General features: G+C 46.4%; 2 protein-coding genes across 7 annotated transcripts in view; one reads left to right on the forward strand and one right to left on the reverse strand.

Moving 5' to 3' along the window:
* Positions 1-2,945: 2,945 nt before the first annotated feature.
* On the reverse strand, positions 2,946-6,367 carry LOC122460706 (proline-rich protein 36-like). The gene is made up of 2 exons (XM_043516842.1): positions 6,250-6,367; positions 2,946-6,136 (listed from the first exon to the last, which is right to left on the reverse strand). The coding sequence occupies exons 1-2, from the start codon at positions 6,365-6,367 to the stop codon at positions 2,946-2,948; spliced, it is 3,309 nt and encodes a 1,102-aa protein (XP_043372777.1).
* A 5-nt stretch (positions 6,368-6,372) lies between these two features.
* Positions 6,373-25,239, forward strand: part of ERO1A (endoplasmic reticulum oxidoreductase 1 alpha) — a 43,428-nt gene continuing 24,561 nt past the window's right edge. For 3 of the 6 annotated variants that reach the window (XM_043516286.1, XM_038407385.2, XM_043516288.1), the window contains exons 1-7: positions 6,373-6,694; positions 17,127-17,246; positions 18,507-18,590; positions 20,631-20,669; positions 21,117-21,193; positions 21,278-21,351; positions 23,318-23,438. In XM_043516286.1, coding sequence (XP_043372221.1) covers positions 6,398-6,694; positions 17,127-17,246; positions 18,507-18,590; positions 20,631-20,669; positions 21,117-21,193; positions 21,278-21,351; positions 23,318-23,438 — 812 coding nt within the window. In that variant the 5' untranslated portion in view covers positions 6,373-6,397. Of the gene's footprint in view, positions 6,695-10,464; positions 10,616-12,585; positions 12,616-15,481; positions 15,530-17,126; positions 17,247-18,506; positions 18,591-20,630; positions 20,670-21,116; positions 21,194-21,277; positions 21,352-23,317; positions 23,439-25,239 lie in introns of those variants that run through there. The other 3 variants (XM_043516290.1, XM_043516291.1, XM_043516289.1) reach the window with 3 other exon arrangements.

Consider the following 25,239-nt stretch of genomic DNA (forward strand, 5'->3'; position numbering starts at 1 on the left):
GCAAGCACAGTCTGGACCACAGACACCAGTTTATGCAAATAATATAACTTTCCAGAGTAGGGCCTGGGATGCCAGGGTCAAACCTCCAGCTAGAATTCCCAGAGACACAGGAAGACAATGAGGAGACTTCAAATACAAGAAATGTGAGCAGCAAAATGGTGAGAAAATGGACCTGTGGATCAAGCACAGGACGGTGAGTCAGAAGACCTGAGTTCTATGGCTACAGATTGTTTGTCTAACCCTTGACAAGTTACACGGGCAAAAATGATCATACATGGGTTCCTAACTTTAGGCATCTAACTCCATATTTAGGCATTTAGACCCAGATCCTCAAAGGTATATGGGCACTTCAGGCACCTGAATACCTCGGAGGATCTGGGCCTTAGGTCCCGATCTTCCACTGCTGTCCATGTGGCCAGACTGCTGCACTCACTACAGAGCCCCAGTGAAGTCACTGGGGTTCTGTATGGGCACAGCAGTCCATCCATCTGCTGTCAGTTACAGGAATGTGGCCTTAAATAGAAGTGGTTTGATTTTCAGATGTGCGGCACTGCACTGGAGGATGTCAATGGGAGCTGTGAGGGATCAGACCACTTTTATCCGGGTATCTAAACATCGAGCTAGGTGACTAACTTTAGGCGCCTACGGTTGAAAATGCTGGCCTTAATCTTCAGTGCCTTAACTTCCCTTTTCGTAATGCAAAGGCTATTTTTATTTCCCAATTTTACTGGGAAGTTGTGAGGTGCTTTGAGTCCTCAGATGGTGGATGTGGTAAGAGTACATAGTATAGTTTTATAATATAACAAACAATTAAATGAATAATCAAATGACTTAGATGTTGTAATTTGCATAGTGAAGAGTCAACTGCAGGTAAACCAACAAAGACATTCTTTAACTACAGTGCAGTCAGGTAGCATCAGAGTTGCACTAAGGTTTCAGTTGCAACAGCTGAGTGACCTTTGCAGAATTACTCATTTTGTACATTATCATATTGTACCTGCGGCTCTCCAGAGAATGATTGATGTCAGGGTTCTGCCTGTTGATGATGCGCACAGGGAGAAATCTAGGTCATCAGAAAGAAAGAATGTATTGCTTTACTTAGTAGTTTATAGATAAACATAAACATTTTTGACTCCTATTGGATCATTCCACACAAAGACATGTAACAATTTTTTAAACTAGTTTCAAACAGTGAGGTGCCCACACTTGGGTTGTATCCATTCTCACCATGTTTACAATATAAACCATTGGTCCAATCCTGCAAATTCTTTATCCATGAGTTCAATAGGATGTGAGTAAACTTACACATATGTGTAAGTATTTGCAGGATCAGGGTCTAGGTTAAGCCATGATCAGAAGCCATAATGTAACCTTGCTGGGTAGAAGTTGTCTTGAGCATGTTTTGTGAAGCATGGTTGTTTTCAACAGCATGGTTGAAGTCTTTCAGTCATGGTTGTAATGTATACAGGGCCCAATCCTCAGAGATGCTGAGTGCCATCAGCTGAAGTCAGTCACATGGTTCTTGTGTGGTACGGTTGTACACTTGCATGGTTTTGCGTGTGACTGGGCTTTGTATAGTTCAGTGCATGGTGCTGCTGTACATTGGCATAATTTGTGTGCGGTTGGTAGTTCAGTGCATAGTACTACTGTAGTCTGGCACAGTTTGGTGCGTGGTGTGGCTGTTCTGTAGCAAAGTTGGATGTGTGGTTGAATCACTGGCACAAGATGATGACAGAAGCGGTCTACATGACATGGTTTGGTGTATGGCTATATGCTGGTACAGTTTGGAGCACTGTTGCATATCAGATTCCTGTGTTATTTGATGGATAGCACAGTAGTTAACCACAGTTTGGTGGATTGACATTGTCTGGTGCATGGCAGATTCTGGTGCCATTTAGTGCATTGGCTTGGCTTGGTGATGGTTTGGTTTTGGATGCCTGCCCATCCTGGCTAATAGCCATTGATGGACCTATCTTCCATGAACTTATCTAGTTCTTTTTTGAACCCTGTTATAGTCTTGACCTTCACAACATCCTCTGGCAAAAAGTTCCACAGGTTGGCTGTGTGTTGTATGAAGAAATACTTCCTTTTGTATGTTTTAAACTTGCTGCCAATTAATTTCATTTGGTTACCCCTAGATCTTGTGTTATGAGGAGTAAATAACACTTCCTTATTTACTTTCTCCACACCAGTCATGATTTTATAGACCTCTTTCATATCCCCCCTTAGTCGTCTCTTTTCCAGTTTTATTAATCTCTCCTCATATGGAAGCTGTTCCATACCCCTAATAATTTTGGTTGTCCTTCTCTGTACCTTTTCTAATTCCAATATATCTTTTTTTAGATGGGCCGACCACATCTGCACGCAGTATTCAAGCTGTGGGTGTACCATGGATTTATATAGAGGCAATATGATATTTTCTATCTTATTATCTATCCCTTTCCTAATGATTCCAAACATTCTGTTCGCTTTTCAGACTGCTGCTGTACATTGAGTGAATGTTTTCTGAGAATTATCCACAATGACTCCAAGAACTCTTTCTTGAGAGGCAACAGCTAATGTAGACTCCACCATTTTATAGTTGGGATTATGTTTTCCAATGTGCATTACTTTGCAATTGTCAACATGGAATTTCATCTGCTACTTTGTTGCCCAGTCCCCCAGTTTTGAGAGATCCTTTTGTAACTCTTTGCAGCCTGCCTGGGACTTAACAATCTTGAGTAGTTTTGTATCATCTGCAAATTTTGCCACCTCACTGTTTACCCCTTTTCCCAGATCATGTCTGAATATGTTGAATAGGACTGGTCCCAGTACAGGCCTCTGGAGCATACCACTATTTACCTCTCTCCACGCTGAGAACCGACCATTTATTCCTACCCTTTGTTTCCTATCTTTTAACCAGTTACTAATCCATGAGCAGAGCTTCCCTCTTCTCCCATAACAGCTTATGGTGTTGCCATGGCCTGGTGCATGGCACACTTTGGTGCACTGGCATGGCTGGGTGTTGCCATGGTTGGGTGCACGGCACACTTTGGCGCACGGGCACGGCTGGGTGTTGCCAGGGCCTGGTGCATGGCACACTTTGGTGCACTGGCATGGCTGGGTGTTGCCATGGTTGGGTGCATGGCACACTTTGGCGCACGGGCACGGCTGGGTGTCATGGTTGGGTGCACAGCACACTTTGGCGCACGGGCATGGCTGGGTCTTGCCAGGGCCTGGTGCATGGCACACTTTGGTGCACGGGCACGGCTGGGTGTTGCCATGGTTGGGTGCATGGCACACTTTGGCGCACGGGCACAGCTGGGTGTTGCCAGGGCCTGGTGCATGGCACACTTTGGCGCACGGGCACAGCTGGGTGTTGCCATGGTTGGGTGCATGGCACACTTTGGCGCACGGGCACAGCTGGGTGTTGCCATGGTTGGGTGCATGGCACACTTTGGCGCACGGGCACGGCTGGGTGTTGCCAGGGCCTGGTGCATGGCACACTTTGGCGCACGGGCACGGCTGGGTGTCGCCAGGGCCTGGTGCATGGCACACTTTGGCGCACGGGCACGGCTGGGTGTTGCCAGGGCCTGGTGCATGGCACACTTTGGCGCACGGGCACAGCTGGGTGTTGCCATGGTTGGGTGCATGGCACACTTAGGCACACGGGCACAGCTGGGTGTTGCCATGGTTGGGTGCATGGCACACTTTGGCGCACGGGCACAGCTGGGTGTTGCCATGGTTGGGTGCACGGCACACTTTGGCGCACGGGCACGGCTGGGTGTCGCCAGGGCCTGGTGCATGGCACACTTTGGCGCACGGGCACGGCTGGGTGTTGCCATGGTTGGGTGCACAGCACACTTTGGCGCACGGGCATTGCTGGGTGTTGCCAGGGCCTGGTGCATGGCACACTTTGGTGCACGGGCACGGCTGGGTGTTGCCATGGTTGGGTGCATGGCACACTTTGGCGCACGGGCACAGCTGGGTGTTGCCAGGGCCTGGTGCATGGCACACTTTGGCGCACGGGCACAGCTGGGTGTTGCCATGGTTGGGTGCATGGCACACTTTGGCGCACGGGCACAGCTGGGTGTTGCCATGGTTGGGTGCATGGCACACTTTGGCGCACGGGCACGGCTGGGTGTCGCCAGGGCCTGGTGCATGGCACACTTTGGCGCACGAGCACGGCTGGGTGTCACCAGGGCCTGGTGCATGGCACACTTTGGCGCACGGGCATGGCTGGGTGTTGCCAGGGCCTGGTGCATGGCACACTTTGGCGCACGGGCACAGCTGGGTGTTGCCATGGTTGGGTGCATGGCATACTTTGGCGCACGGGCACAGCTGGGTTTTGCCATGGTTGGGTGCATGGCACACTTTGGCGCACGGGCACGGCTGGGTGTCGCCAGGGCCTGGTGCATGGCACACTTTGGCGCACGGGCACGGCTGGGTGTCACCATGGTTGGGTGCATGGCACACTTTGGCGCACGGGCACAGCTGGGTGTTGCCATGGTTGGGTGCACGGCACACTTTGGCGCACGGGCACGGCTGGGTGTTGCCAGGGCCTGGTGCATGGCACACTTTGGCGCACTGGCATGGCTGGGTGTTGCCATGGTTGGGTGCACGGCACACTTTGGCGCACGGGCACGGCTGGGTGTTGCCATGATTGGGTGCACAGCACACTTTGGCGCACGGGCATTGCTGGGTGTTGCCAGGGCCTGGTGCATGGCACACTTTGGTGCACGGCACGGCTGGGTGTTGCCATGGTTGGGTGCATGGCACACTTTGGCGCACGGGCACAGCTGGGTGTTGCCAGGGCCTGGTGCATGGCACACTTTGGCGCACGGGCACAGCTGGATGTTGCCATGGTTGGGTGCATGGCACACTTTGGCGCACGGGCACAGCTGGGTGTTGCCATGGTTGGGTGCATGGCACACTTTGGCGCACGGGCACGGCTGGGTGTTGCCAGGGCCTGGTGCATGGCACACTTTGGCGCACGGGCACGGCTGGGTGTCGCCAGGGCCTGGTGCATGGCACACTTTGGCGCACGGGCACAGCTGGGTGTTGCCATGGTTGGGTGCATGGCACACTTTGGCGCACGGGCACAGCTGGGTGTTGCCATGGTTGGGTGCACGGCACACTTTGGCGCACGGGCACAGCTGGGTGTTGCCATGGTTGGGTGCACGGCCCACTTTGGCGCACGGGCACGGCTGGGTGTCGCCATGGTTGGGTGCATGGCACACTTTGGCGCACGGGCACAGCTGGGTGTTGCCATGGTTGGGTGCATGGCACACTTTGGCGCACGGGCACGGCTGGGTGTTGCCATGGTTGGGTGCACGGCACACTTTGGCGCACGGGCACGGCTGGGTGTCGCCAGGGCCTGGTGCATGGCACACTTTGGCGCACGGGCACAGCTGGGTGTTGCCATGGTTGGGTGCATGGCACACTTTGGCGCACGGGCACAGCTGGGTGTTGCCATGGTTGGGTGCACGGCACACTTTGGCGCACGGGCACAGCTGGGTGTCGCCATGGTTGGGTGCACGGCCCACTTTGGCGCACGGGCACGGCTGGGTGTCGCCATGGTTGGGTGCATGGCACACTTTGGCGCACGGGCACAGCTGGGTGTCGCCATGGTTGGGTGCATGGCACACTTTGGCGCACGGGCACGGCTGGGTGTCGCCATGGTTGGGTGCACGGCACACTTTGGCGCACGGGCACAGCTGGGTGTTGCCATGGTTGGGTGCATGGCACACTTTGGCGCACGGGCACGGCTGGGTGTTGCCATGGTTGGGTGCATGGCACACTTTGGCGCACGGGCACGGCTGGGTGTCGCCAGGGCCTGGTGCATGGCACACTTTGGCGCACGGGCACGGCTGGGTGTTGCCATGGTTGGGTGCACGGCACACTTTGGCGCACGGGCACGGCTGGGTGTCGCCAGGGCCTGGTGCATGGCACACTTTGGCGCACGGGCACAGCTGGGTGTTGCCATGGTTGGGTGCATGGCACACTTTGGCGCACGGGCACGGCTGGGTGTTGCCATGGTTGGGTGCACGGCACACTTTGGCGCACGGGCACAGCTGGGTGTCGCCATGGTTGGGTGCACGGCCCACTTTGGTGCACGGGCACGGCTGGGTGTCGCCATGGTTGGGTGCATGGCACACTTTGGCGCACGGGCACAGCTGGGTGTTGCCATGGTTGGGTGCATGGCACACTTTGGCGCACGGGCACGGCTGGGTGTTGCCATGGTTGGGTGCATGGCACACTTTGGCGCACGGGCACGGCTGGGTGTCGCCAGGGCCTGGTGCATTGGCAGATCCGCGTGTCGCCAGGTGCGCTGGCCCGGCTCGGCCCACGGGCTGTTTCCGGGCACGGCTGGGCGCACCGGCAGCATTCGGGGCGTGCCGGGTGCGCAGCCCTGGGGATGCGTCACGCCTGCCCGCGCGCAGCCGGCTCGTCCAATGGGGCAGGGCCAGCACAGCCCGGGGCCCGGGCGCGGGGCGCCTCGCACGTCCGCAGCTCCCCGGCCGGGAAATCCCAAGCCGCGCTGCGCCTCGCGGGGCGGGGCCGCCGGCCAGGTCTAGTCCCGCGCGCGCTCGCCGGCCCCGCACAGACACGCGCCATGAGCCGCTGCCACCTGCGCTGGCTGCTGCTGGGGCTGCTCGGGGCGGCCGCCGGGCAGCCGCTGCCGGGCTCCGCGGAGCAGAGGTGCTTCTGCCAGGTGAGAGCCTCCGGCCCGTGCGCCCCGCGGCGTCCGTCCGTCCGTCCTCTCCCCCCTCCGCCCCTCCCCGCGGCGTCCGTCCGTCCGTCCTCCCCGCCTCCCCCTCTCTACTCCTCCCCACAATGTCTGTCCCTCTGTCCTCTCTCCCCATCTGCGCCTTCCCGCGGTGTGTGTCTGTTTGTCCTCTCCCGTGCTGTCTGCGCCACCCCCAGGTGTCCCTCTGTCCATCCTCTTCCCCCCATCTGGGCCTCCCCTTGGTGTCTGTTCTGTTCCCCATCCCATCTGCATGTTTCTCTATCCTGTGGGCTCCCCACACCTGCCACACCCTCCCCTACCTGTCTCCTCTCTGTGGCACCTTAGAGACTAACAAATGTAGTCTCTAAGGTGCCACAAGTCCTCCTTTTCTTTTTGCGAATACAGACGAACACCGCTGCTACTCTGAAACCTGTCTCCTCTCTGTATCTGGGGTGACCAGATGTCCCAGTTTCATAGGGACTGTCCTGATATTTGGGGCTTTGTTTTATATAGGCACCTGTTACCCCCTACTGATTTTTCACACTTGCTATCTGGTTACTTTACCTGCATCCCCCTGCCCTGCCTCAACACTCACTAATCATCTCCTTAATCCAGGTTTCAGAGTAGCAGCCGTGTTAGTCTGTATTCGCAAAAAGAAAAGGAGTACTTGTGGCACCTTAGAGACTAACAAATTTATTAGAGCATAAGCTTTCGTGAGCTACAGAATGCATCCGATGAAGTGAGCTGTAGCTCACGAAAGCTTATGCTCTAATAAATTTGTTAGTCTCTAAGGTGCCACAAGTACTCCTTTTCTTAATCCAGGTTGTGAAGGGTGGGTCTCCAGACCTGTGTGAGGGTTAGGGCTGGTTTGGCAGTGCTGGAGTTTGAAGGTCTCTGCTAACCGTTCAAACAATTGACCAAGGGTCATGGTGGAGTCTCCATCACAGAGAATTTTTCAGTCAAGGGGGGATTGGGTTTCTAAAAGCTCTGTTCTAGGAATTATTTTGGGGCATTCTCTGGCCTGAACTATGTAGGAGGTCAGACTAGGTCAGGGGTTCTCAAACTTTATTGCACTGCAACCCCTTTCTGACAACAAAAATTACTACAGGACCCCAGAAGCCTGAGCCCACCCAAGGAGGGAGGCCAACCCAAAGCCCCACTTCCCCAGGCTGAGGGGCTGCCCGGGGGCCAAAGCCGAAGCCCAAAGGCTTCAGCCCCAGGCAGGGGGCCTGTAACCTGAGCCCTGCTGCCCAGAGCTGAAGCCCTTGGGCTTGGGCTTTGGCCCCGGGTCCCAGCAAGTCTCAACCAGCCCTGGGGACCCCATTAAAATGGGGTCGTGACCCACTTTGGGGTCCCAACCCACAGTCTGAGAACTGCTGGATTAGGTGATCACAATGGTCCCTTCTAGCCTTGGAATCTATGAAACCATAGGCACAGCACAGACAGCAGCAGTCCATGCTGTCCCATACAGCCCTGCTGCCAGTGCCAGCGTGTCTGCTCCCTGAGCTGGAGGGACCCATCGTCAAGGGGTGAGAGACAGTATACTTTGCAGGCTTATTTATAGTCCTTAGGCCAAGGGGAGTCAATAGGGGGACTGCGGGCCAAATCTTGACCACCAGATGCTTTTGAACAGACCCCAACATCTTTTTATTTACTTCTTATTATTGTTGTTTTTTAACTATTTTCTCTGAAGTCTGGATCTTGACTATACCTTGACCAAGAAATTTGGACCTTCGCAAAAAAATAGACTATCCCTGGTCTAAGGTATTTCAAGGATGTGCATCACTATAGCATCTGAGGGTGAAATCTTCCTATCTGTCCTATTTCTCACTTGTCACATACCCAGGAGTCAGGACTATTCCTTATGCTTCTGACATTCAGGAGAGAGAGGAGAGCAAGAGAGAGATTTTTGACAGGTATTGAGATTTGTCCTGTGTACAAACCTCTCTTGTAGAAGAGATTAAAATATAAAATCCAGTGCTAAGACTGTAATGTATAATAAAGTTTTTGTTGCAATGTTAACTCTGCCATATTGCATATGCTGGGTCTTATTCTCAGCCGGTGTTAAGCAGCACAGCTCCATTAACTTGCACCAGCTGAGGATCTGTCCTGCTATGTTTAAGTGATACATTTAACAGCCTAAACAACAACCATATATGTACAAGGTAAGGACCAGATCTTGCAATTATATGAACGAACCCCATGCAGAATCCCCGACTTCGGGCCTAGATGAGTTAAAATCCCCCAATCTAGGGCCTAGATGAGTTAAAATTGCAATGAAGTATTTAACACTTTCATTTTCTGACCCATGTTTAAACCTTGTAACCTCAATGTGACAATAATAGATTTTGCATTAACTTCCTCTTTCTTTTCCATCTATAAAAAAGGAAGTGGGAAATGGGAACTATGGAGTTGCACAACTGGCTTGGGTTAACGATCATTTTCATGTACATAGCCTCTTCCAGTTGTGGATCTCAATGCCCACAGATTTGATATTCAGATGTCAGACATAAACTGCTGATAAAGAATAAAAAATGTTGTTCAGTTCTTTAAAGGTATTTTGACTATATATAACCATAGAGACTGAATAGAAATTGGGAGAAAGAGGCATTAATTAACACAAGTACAAGTCTAATGAAAAGCAAGTACCACTGTATAAAGCAGTATGGGACAGACATAGAATAGTGCTTTGCATATGCACACTGAAAAGCTTGTTCTTTTTTCTTTTTCCTTTGGGTGGGAATGGTTGGCACTATAACTTGTGCATCTGAGCTCTCTAAAGCCAGATTTTTTTTCTGCTGCCTTTTCTTTTAGAATATAATTTGTTTTATTAATAGCATTTTTCATAATCGAGATATCCCAAACTTTATCACCTTTACAAAATGGGTTTGGGTATGTGCTGACAGTGTAAGGAATGAGAATAGTTTGTATGTCCTCATTAGCTCAGACATGGCATAGGACAACACTGGGAACGTTGGTACAGACTTAAGATAAAACTAGCACTCACAACATTTCAGATGCTGGACCAAATAGGTCCTGATTCTGCAATGAACTCCACATGGGCTGGTTTCACTGAGGCTCCCCATGGGGGAGATTGGGGCCTAAGTTTTTTGACAGCTACGTTACAGTTCCTTTACATTAAGGCCACTACCCAGTTCTGAAACTTTATCAGAAACGGCCCTGTGTAACTAAAAACAACTTAACAATTTCACATAATGTTGCTGCTTTACCATCTGTCTCATTGGCACTAAATATCATTTCAACATCCCCGTTCCAATAACTTTACAAACAGCTCATCCTCCACTCAGATATTCTTGTTTATGATGCATTATATGCTTTAATCAATCATTAATCAAGTCTTCCTGTGGACTCCCCGCAACTTATTGCACATATGTTGTTTACAGACCTGTGTAGTTGCATTGTGGAAACACTGCAGCTGTTTGGTGATGGGCAATCTGGATTTTGGTCAAACATTGTGCAGTTAGGCAAATGAAGGTTATTCAAATAACACAAGGGTGTTTTTGTTTTTTGTTTTTTGGTCAGTTTGGTCAGTTTGGTACCTGGCCATAATAGAAAATGTGAAAAGTTAGACCTCAAAATATCTGATCCTTTGCTCCTTGAACAGATTTTTAACTCATGTTCCTTTTCTTTTTATTATTTATTTGTATTACGATAGTGCCTAGGACCCCTCGTCACTGTCACCCTTCTGACCAACAACTCCGCATGTGTTAGGTGCTGTACAGAGACAGAACAAAAAGATGGACCCCAGAGAGCTTACAATCTAAATATAAAACAAGAGACAACAGATAGATACAGACAGAAAGGGGAAGTCAAGGAAACAGTAAGACAATATTGATCAGTGTGATCGGGCATGGTATCAGCACACTAATGGCTGTCAAATTTTTGGTAGGCAACATGGAAAAGGAGAGGTTTTTTTGGAAGGATTTGAAGGGGAGAATGACAGGGCTTCGCGGATGTCTTTGGGGAGCTCCTCCCAAGCAGTAGGGGCAAGAAATTTTGAAAAGTTTGAAAATTTAATGAGTGGTTGGTGGAGGCTGACATCATGGCCTAACTGAAGGTGTGAACAGATGTTTCGATAGCGAGTAAGAGATGATGGGTAGGGTGGGAATAGGCTGTGAAGGACCTTGCAAGTGAAGGCAAGTAGCTTGTGTTTTAAAGAGACAGAGAAGGGGGAACGAGTGGAGGAAGGCAAAGAAGGGGTGGCATGGTCAAAGCAACAGGCTAGGAGAATGATCTCCTTAAGTTTGTGTTTTCAAGCCCTGCCCTGCCCTGCCCTGACCACTGAGGCAGGAATTCATACCTGCCGACACTCAAAATGTCTCCATAGCACCATCTGGGGAGCAAAACTGGGATGCATCTTCTAATTCAGGGGTTCCCAAACTAGGTTGATGACTTTTTCTGGATAAGCCCCTGGCGGACTGCAAGACGCTTTGTTTAGCTGAGCATCCGCAGGTACGGCCGCTCGCAGCTCCCATTGGCTGGGAACAGCAAACCGCGGCCACTAGGAGCTGTGAGCGGCTGTACCTGCGGACCCTCAGGTAAACAAAGCGTCTCGCGGCCCACCAGGGGCTTACCCCGAATAAGTCGCAAACCAAGTTTGGGAACCCCTCTTCTAACTCTATTGGCAGCTGCAACTCCCTGCTGCAAACACACACTCTGAAATGTCACCTGATGCAATTTCAGTCTCCATAGTGTGAGATGAGGCCAGGGAACTCAATTGGTGAGATGCTGATGAACACACATCTCTGCACCTTGCTCCTGGAGCTACCAGTGAGGCTAACGTGAGAGCCCTGGAAGCCCAGTCTTGGCCCTCATGTCATACAGGAATCACCTGGATGAGGTGCAGGAGGGGAAGGACTAACTGGATCCCAGTGTACAGCCACTGTGGCAGAAACTGGGCTTAGGAGCCTCCTTAACTGAAGATCCCCCTCTGGCCATGAGCTGCCAATTCACAAAAAATTAATGAGTTGATCCCGAATTTGAGTGGAGTACCACAAGCAGGGAGAGCTGGGAACTAGGGTGGCTGCTGATACAGGCTAAAAGATGCTTTTCGTTCCATCCACAGAGATGATCCCACTTCCTGTTCTGACTGCGGGTGGGGATGGCAGGGTAATGTGTCATAATCTTCCGCACTCTCCACACTTGGGCTGGGGACAGGTGGCAGCGGGGGGAGGAAGACGCACACACCATGGTAGTAAAATAAGGGAAGCTTGTGGGAGTCTTTGCACTGACTTAAATGGGAGCTGGACTGGGCAATGAAAAGGAAGGGGGCGACCGAGAGAAAATGAGGGAGGAGGGAGCAAACCAGACATGGGGGAAGAAAGTAGAGGGGATAGAGTGGAGAGGACAACTGCAGAACAGAGTGGAGAACTAGACGAGGGAACGACCCCAAGATATGCTGCAGAGGGGAAGGAGGGAGATGAAGTGAAGGAGGAAGAACCAAAGCAAGGGAAATAGTCAGATTTTTATCTGATGGGGTTTAGTACCAAAATATTGCAGTGATCTAATGGTTGTGTTAGGTACACACGCCATGCTGATACATTAGTATTAGAGAGTTAATTAGACATACATACTGAGTACCAGTTGCATTCCTTCACGAGAAAACCCAAAACTCCCTCAAGAATCTGGGCCACTCATATTCTCTGGGATGTTTGTATCTGCCACCTGCAACTGCATGATAGCTTTAGTGTTGCTATCTTTTGTTTGGGCAAAACCAGCCCTGCCCTCTTGCCTCATGTCATGCTAACACACCCCTTCCATCTCTGGCTCCACCACAGCTTTAGTGTTGCCTCCTTTCGCTTGAGCAAAACCAGCCCTAGCTCCTGGGCTCAGGGAAATCCAACTGTTCAGGTCAGCGCGTCCTATGAACAATGAAGCACATGTTTGTGAGTATATCAGCTTGTGTGTTTCATCTTAAACAGCTGTTCCAGATAAATATTTATTTTTTTAAAGATGTCATGTAGTGTGTGGCATATCATAGAATCATAGACATAGAATCATAGAATATCAGGGTTGGAAGGGACCTCAGGAGATCATCTAGTCCAACCCCCTGCTCAAAGCAGGACCAATCCCCAATTTTTGCCCCAAATGGCCCCCTCAGGGATTGAACTCACAACCCTGGGTTTAGCAAGCTAATGCTCAAACCACCTGCATATGTTGTAAGCATATTTATAATTAAATGTCGCTGCCATGACAGTAGGCGCTGTAGATATCCAAATAAATAACATTTCGGCTTCAGCTAAGGGGCCTAAAGCAGCAGGGAAAGACACTGATACAGTGATGTATGTCCATATAAGAACCTATAAGGAACTCTGGAATTACACTAGACCAGAGGTGGATTCTTGTGTTTCCTGGATGGACTTTGTATTTTGATCTTGGCTATTTCTAGACTTTCTAGGGCAGGTCAGCTTAGCCAGGGCAAAAGTGAAATGGAAGCCTTATTAGTCTTATTGGGACCTTTCTCGTTGCACCAGTAGCATTGCTTCAGTCCTCTAGGAGACTTGGATCACACAAACTGACTTTCAGTGCCTGGTAGCTCTTTTCTATGGGACCTCTGGTGTCTCAGGCTTCAGCATCTTGGAGGCTTCCTGGCTTCACTGGCTCCTGGTCCATCTCCCTTTACATTGTCTCCAGCCTTTGGCTCTTCAGGAAGGGAGGCAGTGGTAGGTAAGCCTGCCAGTGGTGCCTGTTAGACCATGTGTCTGCTTGAGAACTGAACCATTCCTAACTGGTAGGCTAGAACTGGGTGGAGCACAAAGGATGAATTCCTGAGTGTATTAAGTCAGTGGGAATTGTCAATGGGTAGAGGAGTTCCATGTGCCTACACTAGTCATGCTGAATTGTTCTGAACCCTCCGTGTGGCCTGTCTTTTCCCTTTTGCTATTCTAAACCCAGTTGCAAGTCTTGCTGGCTCCCTATACTGTAGCTCCCAGAAGCAGCGGAATCTGGGCTGTTTCAAAAGACAGTCCGTGCCCAGGGGAACTGTCTGCACATGCCATCGATCCATGCTGGTATTATTGGCATCCACGCTGCAGGCCAAAACAGCTCAGGCTGAATCAGTGAAAGCAAATCTAATCCTGGCAGTGTTTGGCCTGGATGCCACTTGAAGCACTTCTGTGTGCAGGTGTTCCATGTTTTTCAAGGGTGCCAGCAGGACCGTGTTCTCAGAATGGAACATTTTTCTAATGTAGATGAATCAATAGCTGCCCAGATTTGCACCACAGTAGCTCTGAACAGCCAGCTGGATTACAGTCAGTGCGTTCCTTGGCTTAACTGAAGAATGCAATATTTCCAGAAAGTAGCAATGAGAATTTTGAAACAGAAATGAGTGTAGACTAGGGATTAGTCAGTTAATTTTTTTTAATTGGGTGGTTTAGCCTGGTGATAAATGTAATTGCTGAGCTCTTAATTTTACAGCCATTGCAATACAAAACCCCTTCAGTTTCCCAGTTACGGAATTGTAGAAATGTAGGGCTGGTAATGTCAATGTTTATACTGAAAACATGAGGTCAGGTGTAGGAAATAGTACTAGGTTTGCTTTGTAAAACAGGATGCTCCAAAACCAAACATAGAACCATAGTTTTGTAATAAAAATATATTGTTTATGGGGAAGTAGGAGTGCTAGCATGGTAATGTAGACTTTCTTTCCATTGGGTTCAGCAAGCCTTGATTGTGGTCCAGGTTGCCCAAATGATTTCTTTAAGGGAGTCGATTCCACAGTACTGACGCACAATACAAGTGATTCAAGTTTGGAGACGGGGCTCCTTATTCCTCAGCCAGCAGACTAGGCCATTGCAAAGGCAGTCATCTGGAGCTTTTTGCGAAGGGTGCTAATTGTTCCATCCATCCATTCTTTCCTCCATGATAGTGGTTAAATAAGGAAAGAAAGTGTTCCATTGCCGTTGCCCCCTGCCCCCTTTGGGGGTGGGGGAAGGGAGCAAGAAGGTGTTTAATTGCCCCAGTGGTGATTAGCACTATTCTGTTCAGATTTGTATATGGCCTTCTCCACTGTAGTTATCAGAGTGCCTTACAGAAGTCTTCAAGTGAGGTGACTAGCATCTCTTGCCTGGTTCATTCTTTCATTCTTCCCTTTCCCAACAATAATTTTTAAATGTATATTTTTAAAAATAATTTAATAGGTGTCCATGCTGCTCTGTGTTTGTCCCAGAGAAGGCAGGTCAAAGAAGTGTGCCTTCCCTGGGAGTGGAATATAGGAAGGTTTGTGGTGGTACTTTGGTCCTGTGGGATTTAATTCTGCAGTCTGGGACCGGTGCCTGAGAAAGCTCGGTCCCCCAAACAGATGAGATTTACCCTACTTTGCACAGTTGTTTTGGGCCTGAGGAGCAGACCTATTTCTGTGGCCCTTATCCCAGATCTTTAGGTATACTGGGCCCAAACTGATGAGTGCCTTAAAAATAAGGACCAAGACTGTGAATTACGTGCAAGTGAGAGAAGAGATTTAACAAGAAGTCCTTGAAAACAACAACAACAACAAAATTCTGCTGTCTATATATCTCCATATTTACTTTGCTCCTTGCTTCTCTTTGAGTATTATTCCTGTCACCCCCTGGCAATCACTAGAACAGCACCATTAGAAGTTTACGCTTAGCTGTCACTGACCATGATGCCTGTAAGGAGCCTCTGTTTTCCATTATCCTCTCTTTCTGCCCCTGTGTGTAGCTTTGTTTCCAGTGCAATGAAGAGGGAGCTGAGATTTGACATGATCAGAAATTTTGGAGACTGAACTAATATTTTGTCTGTGTGTAAATGGTTATGTGCTATAGATTTCTACTATTTTTGATAGGTGTTGAAGGATGGGGTCAAGGAACCTATTATAATAAACTGTAACAAAATTTCTGTGGATGTTCACTTCCTAAACTAATGACAGGTTTCAGAGTAGCAGCCGTGTTAGTCTGTATTCGCAAAAAGAAAAGGAGTACTTGTGGCACCTTAGAGACTAACAAATTGATTTGAGCATAAGCTTTTGTGAGCTACAGCTCACTTCATCGGATGCATTTGGTGGTGGAAAATACAGTGGGGAGATTTATATACGCACACAGAGAACATGATCTCTATATAAATCTCCCCACTGTATTATCCACCGAATGCATCCAATGAAGTGAGCTGTAGCTCACGAAAGCTTATGCTCAAATAAATTTGTTAGTCTCTAAGGTGCCACAAGTACTCCTTTTCTTTTTACTTCCTAAACTAATATATATATTTAAATAAAGTCCTTCTTGATCTTAAGTCCTTGAATTTCTAAAACTGTAATATTACTCGACACTGGATAATGTCACATTGCTGTATGTTGGACTGATGTGTCAAAATCCAGTATAAGTCACCAACATAATGTAAAGGGTTGAGTGCTGAGAATACTTCTGGACCAGGTGTTTGAACACTGAATTGGTCACTTCCTACTCTATCTACTTATTTGACATTGTGCAACTTCCTCTTTGAGCCAGCAATCTCATGCAGTAAGACCACAAATGAATCTGTCTTCTCATGCGGTCTTAAAAAAGCACTGAACAACAACGCAGACCACTGAGTTGCTTTCGAATGATGCAAGAAATATTGGCTTTTTAAACTAGATTTAACATGAATGCTTTCTTGGATCTCTGTAACTGATGGCTGAAAAGATTCCATCATATTTTGTCCAGTTCTGATTAAATCAACTAAATGGTATCAACACAATTGCCTAAAAACAGTTTAATAAAGTGGTTTAATAGGACTTTATTTTGGCGGTTGTGAGTTCTGTTGGTGGTATTGTTATTGCTTAATTGGTCTTGATGCAGGGGACTGACAGTTCTTACAACCCTGAGATGCTACAGGAATTGTTGTCCTATAAGAACCTAGGTAGGCAATTGCCATTGGTATAGTTCTGTTAAATTTCAGGGCATTCAGCTGGATCAGGCCCTAAAATTGTACATATACACTTATGTAGCCAAAGGAGTGTATTTATGGGTGCTTTGTAGACAGGACAAGAGTGTATGTGTAATAATACAACTTAGTCAAATGTTTCAATCAGAATCTAATATTTTTTAAAAAGAGTGAAGTATTCATGAAATATCAGCTCTTCAGCAATATGCCAACTATGAATAAGTTTTGGAGAAAGGACATTCCTCCACAGAGATTTACAGATACCAAGATATATTGCAAAAGGCACAAGACAGTTCTCAAAGCTGTATCCAAAAAACAAACAAACCCCCAACACCCCCCCCCCCAAGCCAGTACAGCAGGATTGAATGCTTGTTAATTCTAATTAACCTCCTTATCTGGTAGCCTCTTAAGAAACGTCTGGGAAGACATTTTGTATTAAATACTCACTGTGCACTGTACTTAAAAATAGATCCTACATTTTGTTCATATTAACTGTCATATTTTATTTTTTATTCAACAGGTCACTGGTTACTTAGATGATTGCACCTGTGATGTTGAAACCATAGATACATTTAACAACAACAAACTTTTTCCTAGATTAAATAAGCTTCTGGAAAGTGACTACTTTAGACATTACAAGGTATTTTCATATTCAAAAATTATATTCATTGCCAAAAATACGTCGGGACTAGATAAGTAGTGTGTTTTTTTTTTTTTTTAAATCTCCATACAAGTTATCAATTATCTTTTAATTCATGTATTCTTGTTTTAGGCGCATGATCATAGCAATTCAGGCTTTCATACTATCCAGAGAATCTTAATTTGAGGCAACATATTCTTCAAATAAATTATATAAAGTTTTTTAAGAATTGCTTCTGAAGCTTTTTTTTTTTTTTTTTTCCCCTTAAAGGTGTTAGTGGTAGAGCAAGGAAGTGGTTTTTATGCCAGGTGAAGTATGGAAAACATTTACTGGAACAAAAACTGTGCAGTGAGAACAGTGTTTTGTTTCCTGTACTGCATTTTGTATGCATGAAGAGGCATTTAACAAGACCAAGCGAATTGATCATAAAAACTGGATAGAAGTTATAATTAAACTGGTCCTTTACAGGCCAAATTCTGCCCGCAGTTACATCCATAATAACGTCTCTGGAGTTGCATGAATATAAGCAGTGTTTAATTTGTGCCAGGGCAGAGCCCCGGCACTTCTAGGCTTGTCAGCTCATAGCCCCAGCACCTCTGGGCTTGCTACATCAGTTATGAATGTAAAAAAATTGCTTGAGCCCTGGCACCTCTTTCATTACAAATTAAGCACTGTATATAAGTGAGTTTAGAATTTGGCCATTTGTGCTTTAAAAAAGCTTTCTATCTGGGGAGTCAAACATGAGGCTGTGTTTGAGTATTTGGCTGTAGTTTTGTCTATTACTGTTTAAAAAAAATCATTACATGTTAGGGTTGTTTAGAAGAGCACTACTTGGATGTTGATATTTTGAGGCAGATAAGGGGGTAATTGAGAATCTGCTCTAGGCCCAGGAGCACCTAAGAAATGCCGTACCAAACGTCTGAAATCTTTAATATCCCCATATTTAATGTCATCTGTAAGGTCACCGCAACTGAAAACACTTTTCGTGTGAGAGAGAAATACAAAAGTTTATCCCGAGTCTTTTCACCAATGGTGAAGTTCACTCTTGTGTAGAAAGCCAGAGCATGAGCCCTGCGTCACTTAAGCCCTTTATAAAAGGGTGGATTGCTGTGTGCTGAGTTACACCCTAAATGAGAATTATTACAAAAGTTATGGCTTAGGTAACAAGTGTTATTACATTAGGCTGTGGTTCATGTAATTTGGCTTGGTTATGTCGATTTGTATAATATGTAATTATTTTTTATGTATAATTCTTTACAGGTAAACCTAAAGAAACCTTGCCCTTTTTGGAATGACAGCAGTCACTGTGGGATAAGAGACTGCGCAGTAAAGCCTTGTGCATCTGTAAGTACACAAATCTATTCAGGTCCAGATTTATAAAAGTGTTTAGGCATCATTGCTGGGCCCAGCACCTCAACACCTAAGTCTCATTTTCAAAAGGGATTCAGGCATTTAGGAGCCAAAAGCCCGTTGATAGTCAATGAAAATGAGATTTAGCTCCTAAATAGGTTAAGTGTTGCAAGGCTGTGCACAGCAATACCTAAATACCTTTACAAATCTGGGCTACAGTAACTTATTTCTTCTCTAGCCAATCTTTATAGAGGATGAGCAGAGGACAGCAATCACGTTTTTGCTTACTGTAGCTAACACAGTTGTAGCTCTCTGATCAGGCTTATATAGATAAAAAATGAGAGGAAACTACTAAAGGAGCTAAAATATTAAATATTTAAGGTATTGTTTGAAAAAATAGTTTGTATTATACCAGATTTGATTAGAGAATCATTTGCTGACAGTACAAAAAAGCTTTGCAGTCATACAATCCTATATTTCCCACAAGTCTTAATTTTTCCCATTTTAAAAGGGACATTATGTCTGAAAATTGTTCATTTACTAGTGTTACAAGAAACACCTAAAATCACTATAAATATAGTGTGTGCGTGCAAAATTTTATATATACGATCATAAACCACATGATCACAGCAGAAGACTCGGAGAATGTTTCCAATTTTAAACCTGTTTTTTTAAATACCATAGCATTTTTTATGTTAATGGTCCATTTCTGTGTGTTGTGCTGATGAAAGCAGTCAAAAGAATATAGTACTCTAAAGGTAGAAGGATGCCTGGTATGAGCTGATCCTATTTAGATTATATTTTCTGGGTCACTATAGTTAATTTTCATGTATCCTTAAAAAGCATGGTGCGCATTTCAGTAATCTTGCCTAGGAAGAGAATTGGCTTTTCTTCCCTGGATAGCCATGTTGTAACATCTCAAATATAGAGGTGGGGAGGCCTGATTAACAGGAAATATACCAGCTGATGTAACACTTTAAAACAGTCTAGTTCAGGAAGAATTACCACTCACTCAAACGTACTGTATATTCTGTTACATTTGACTAGTTTTATCTTCCTTCTTCCCACTCCTCCCAAAAAGTCAACATGAATATGAATTATTTATTGGCTTTTCGGTGGAACTCTCCTCCATAATATCTGAGTGCCTCACAAATGTTAATGAATTAGCCCCCCAGTACCCCATGGGATAAGAAAGCGAGCATTATTATTCCCTTTTGGGGAAATAGGGAAACTGAGGTACAAGGAGACTTAGGGCCTGATTCTGATGTATGCTAAGCCCCCTTACACCACTATGGCAGTATAGAAGAGCCTAAATCTAAATGAGAATAAAGCCCTAAAGGAAATGCCTAAGATTAAAAAGGATGTTGATAAATTGGAGAGGGTCCAGAGAAGAGCCATGAGAATGATTTAAAGGAATCGAAAACATGACTTACAGTGATAGACTCAAAGAGCTCAATATATTTAGCTTAACAAAGAGAAGGTTAAGAGGTGACTTGATTACAGTCTATACCTACCTACATGGGGAACAAATATTTAATAATGAGCACTTCAGTGTAGCAGAAAAACCTATAACACAACCCAAAGGCTGGAAGTTGAAGCTAGATAAATTGAGACTGGAAATCAGATGTATATTTTTAACCTTGAGAGTAATTAACCTTTGGAACAATCGACCCAGGGATCCTCTGTCCCTGACAGTTTTTCAATCAAGATGGGATGTTTTTCTAAGAGCTCTGCTCTAGGAATTATTTAGGGAAGGTTCTATGGCCTCGTCTACAGGCGGTCAGACTGGATGATCACAATGGTCCTTTCTGGCTGTGGAATCTATGAATCACACAGGAAGTCTAGGGAGGGGCAGGAATTGAACCCAGTTCTCCTGAATCCCAGTCCAGTGTCTTAATCCCAAGACCTCATTGCCCCTCTAACTAATTTTATTGAAAGCTTTTTGGTCAATTTCTTAATGTTTCCTGAAATTAGCTTAGAAGACCACATCAGCATGATGGATAAAACGTGTCTGTTTTCTATCTTGCATTTCAGAATGAAGTCCCTGGTGTAACTGAATCTGCAAGCTTTAAGGTATGTGTGTCTGTATGAATGGTTTGACTTGTGACTGTTATATTTCACTACAGCTGTTAAAAACCTCTCTAATCAGATTAACATCAAGTGTACCACAAATAACTTCTGTTCCTCCTGACAATTGCTGTTTAGAATATTGCCTCTTTTTAATGTCATAATGCTCATAAAGCTACTTCGCATTCAAAACAACTAAGCTCTTGGAGTTTCAGAAGTTGCCAGTGGGGACTTCTGAGGTGAAATCCAAAATGATCACCACAATCGCATGGGCCTCTAAACATCTTCATATACCCAGCTCCTTTTGTAGAAATACGTGTTAAGATTAAATATTGACAGACAATTGTGAGCTTTAGGTGCTCATTGCCTTTTGAAAATCAGACCAAATACTTTAATGGATTTGGGGAAGGATTTTACATGCAGTAAATCAGCTATTTCCTCTTTGCCTTCTAGTATTCAGAAGAAGCCAGTAAACATGCTGGAGAATGTGAGGAGGCTAAGAGACTTGGAGCTGTTAATCAATCTTTGAGGTATAATTTCCTTCAATAAATCATTATGTTTGTCATAAAGAAAAATTAATACTGACTCTCAAACTGTCTCTTTATTCTCTGTAGCGAGGAAACCCAACGATCCATGCTTCAGTGGACCCAGCATGAAGATTCTTCAGACAACTTTTGTGAAGCTGACGGTATGAGGCTTTGTCTAGTGTGAATGATTTTGAGACAATATTTAAACAAAGGCTGATTGCACAGTCTGAAATCTTTGTAAAAATTTAAGCTCTGAAATAATATACTAGTAAGTCTGAATTCTTTGTGTTTAATCTTTATTTGTACTTTTTTGAAGAGATGCAAGAACGATCCCTCATAAAATTTGCTGCAGTGGTAAACGTGACTTTCCATATTCCTTAACTATGTAATAGTTCAGACAAAGGTTTCAGAGAAGCAGCCGTGTTACTCTGTATTCGCAAAAAGAAAAGGAGTACTTGTGGCACCTTAGAGACTAACAAATTTATTAGAGCATAAGCTTTCGTGAGCTACAGCTCACTGCATCCGATGAAGTGAGCTGTAGCTCACGAAAGCTTATGCTCTAATAAATTTGTTAGTCTCTAAGGTGCCACAAGTACTCCTTTTCTTAGTTCAGACAAAGGCCACGTTTACACTGTGGGTGTTTCAACGGCACAGCAATGGTACCGTGGCTATGCTGCTGTAGTGCCGTTGTATAGATATTTCCCATAGCCATGGAAGGGTTTTTTTTCCGTTACCGCAGGAACTCAACCTCCATAGGTGACGGTAGCTAGAGTGATAGAAGCATTCTACACCAGTGGTTCTCAAACTAGGGCCGCTGCTTGTTCAGGGAAAGCCACTGGCGGGCCAGGCTGGTTTGTTTACCGGTCGCGTCCACAGGTTCGGCCAATTGCGGCTCCCACTGGCTGCGGTTCGCCGCTCCAGGCCAATGGGGGCTGCGGGAAGTGACGCGGGCTGAGGGATGTGCTGGCAGCCCTTCCTGCAGCTTCCGTTGGCCTGGAGCAGCGAACCACAGCCAGTGGGAACCGCGATCGGCCCAACCTGCGGACACGGCCGATAAACAAACCAGCCTGGCCCGCCCGGGGCTTTCCCTGAACAAGTGGCGACCCTAGTTTGAGAACCACTGTTCTACACTGTCTACACTGGGGGTTAGATTTTCTTAGCTATGGTTCTCAAGGGTGCGGATTTTTCACCCCTCTGAGTCCCATGCTATGTTAGCCTAACTTTTAAGCGTAGACCAGACCAAAGAGAAATACTCTGTCTGGCATTCCAGCTGGCAATACTGAGTGCTGGAAAACTGTCCCCCTGTAACAGGGTGTGTGCATGTACACGTGCTGTGTAATGCAGGCTCCTTTCTGGAAAAAAAACACGTCAGCTGATCTTTGCAGTTTCATTAAAGTGGCAACTAACTATCTTTGGACCAAAAATTGTTTCACATTTCCGAGCAGGCATACAGGTTTTAACTTTCATTTTTCAGGGTTTTCAGTGGATTCAGTGTGGCTCAAACTTGAAACTAGAAGACAGGTAAGGGTGTGTCTATGCTGCAAATGAAGGTGTGATTGTAACACAGGTAGACGCACCTGTGCTAGCCCGTGTCACAATAGTAGTGAAGTTGCAGCAGCACAGGTTAATATTCCCCAGCGGGCTTGGGCCCTGGTTCTGGGCACATGCTCTGGTGGCTAGTGTGTGCTGAAGACCATGCTTGCCTCAGCTATGCTGCTATTGTTACCTGTACTAGCTCGATGAAAACTATCATGGGTGTACCTAACTATTTTACAGTCACAGCTTCCCTTGGGTGTAGATATAGCCTATACACTGGTTGTTAAGGGCCAGATTCTGAAACCCGTACTCATTTAATACTCCTCTTTCGATATATTCCCATTGCTTTCGGTGGGGTTACTAGGGTGACCAGACATCTTGATATTAGGGGCTTTGTCTTATATATGCAACTATACCCCACCTTCCCCGAAAAAAAAAGTGTCCTCATTTTTCACACTTGCTCTCTGGTTACCATAGGGGCTATTCAAAGAAGATGGTATTACTCAGTGTGAGTCAAGGTGGCAGAATCTGGCCCTGAGTGTAGTTTTTCTTCACTTCCTTTTATCCTCAACTAAAGCCTTCCTTTCACAGATGTAGAGTCTCCTGATGCAGAGTATGTGGATTTACTTCTGAATCCGGAATGCTACACGGGTTACAAAGGACCAGAGGCTTGGAAGATCTGGAACAGCATTTATGAGGAGAACTGTTTCAAGTATGTGGTTTGACAGTCTCTCTCTCTATGAGCTTTGGTTACTACTCATTGCGCACAAATACATCTGATCAGATGAAAACTTCCCCCACAAATTCTAAAACAATTGTTTACGTCGGGGGGGGGGTTCTGTGAAGGTTGTTGGAAAATGTCCATAGACAGGCAGTTGTCTTCAGGATTTGTGTATACTATTTTTAGCTTTCTTTTTGCTGGTCACAACAATCAATATTGTTGCTGATTAAAGGCATGGCAGCTGCTACAATGCCATATGGTAGGATCTGAGCATCACCCCTTGGTCCCAGGCTGGCTAAGAACCCTGCACAGACAGGATCTTCAGCTGCAGAAGAACAGGATTTCTTCGATTGCTCTCCACTAATCCTGGTTGACTCACTGGGTGGTACTGATGGGTCTTAAAGGAGCCTTGCCCAAGCTGCATCTGCTGGAAGATGGATTGCTACAGAGTAGGGAATATCTGGGGATCATTGAAACTCTGATAAGATTTGGGGCAATCTTTTCAGTGGTGTTGCATCACTATTAACTACAGCGGTGACTCATCCCCAGAGTAATTAAATCTGTGTTTATTGGACTTGTTCAGTGGGGAGGTAATGACTTTTATTGAAGATTAGTCACCCCTCCCTTCTAGTGGAAGGCTGAGAGAGCCCTGTAGGCATGTCTGAGTCCTCCAGCAAACATTCCTGGTTTTTCAAAGGTGTGTTTGTGTGTGCATGTTTATGTTGCCATCCTGCTTATTGCATGCTGTTCCTGTTAGCTTCCTGTGTTCTGAAGTCAGTATTCCAGTTTTAGTGTGAGTGTGTGCGCACGCACACACATAGCATTGGATATGTGAAGTTACTCAGGGCTTGCTGCTACATACCTTCCATTTGGATTGTTACGTTTTGTTCAGAATGTTGCTCATTTAACTGATCCATGGTTATTACATGTCCTGATTTACCACCTACCTGTGTATCTTGCTTAGATTTCCCTGTGATTTGGGATTGCTGCTCTGTGGTATATAGGAGTGTAACTTTATGGCCACAAGTGCTTCTATTCTGCAGCCCATACTGCCTACACATTCTTCACCTGTTAACTGGTGATACTCTGTTTGGAAGTTTTGGAACTATGTGCAGACCCTGCAACACTCCGATGTGGCTAGATTGCCCGTGCTGCAGAACTGCTTAGTGCCGTGATGGCATTGATATTTATGATGTACTCCTGGAGCCCAAGTCCTTTTTTGATGTGGCTGTGCAGCACCTCAGTGAGTATATTGGGACTGGGGATTCTGTTCTGCTAAAGAGGAAAATGTTTTTTCAAGCTCTTTGCCAGCAGCCCAATGAAACCATACGTGAGTGTGTATGTTGTTTGCAGCAGGTGGCCCGGGATTGTGAATTTGGGGATGTTATGATTGATGTAGCCAATGATCTCCTGGGTGAATGGTTTTTGGCCAAAGATGCTAGAACTCTTAGCTTTTGATGCTACAGTTGCAGTCTCCGACTGCTGCTACCCTTGAGTCTACACTTTCACAGTAACCCTTGAGTCTACACTTAAACTGTCAGCTGTACCTTCTATTTCCGTCGCTCAGAGTCCTACACGCTACCTACTCCCACACCCAGGTCTCGGCCATGAAAGTTTCCGGCTCCTCACTGTTTCTGCTGTGGTAGTGCGGGTCTCTTGGCCAGTTTCCCTGCTTGCTTGGCTAGAACTGCTAAGTGCTGGGCTTGTGGGAAGGAAGGACACTTTCAGTTAGTGTGCCATGGTACACTGGTTCACAATGACGGGAGGCCTGTGGTACATACTGTACATGTGG

Source organism: Dermochelys coriacea, chromosome 6 (genome assembly GCF_009764565.3).
Source record: "Dermochelys coriacea isolate rDerCor1 chromosome 6, rDerCor1.pri.v4, whole genome shotgun sequence".
Classification (NCBI taxonomy): domain Eukaryota; kingdom Metazoa; phylum Chordata; order Testudines; family Dermochelyidae; genus Dermochelys; species Dermochelys coriacea.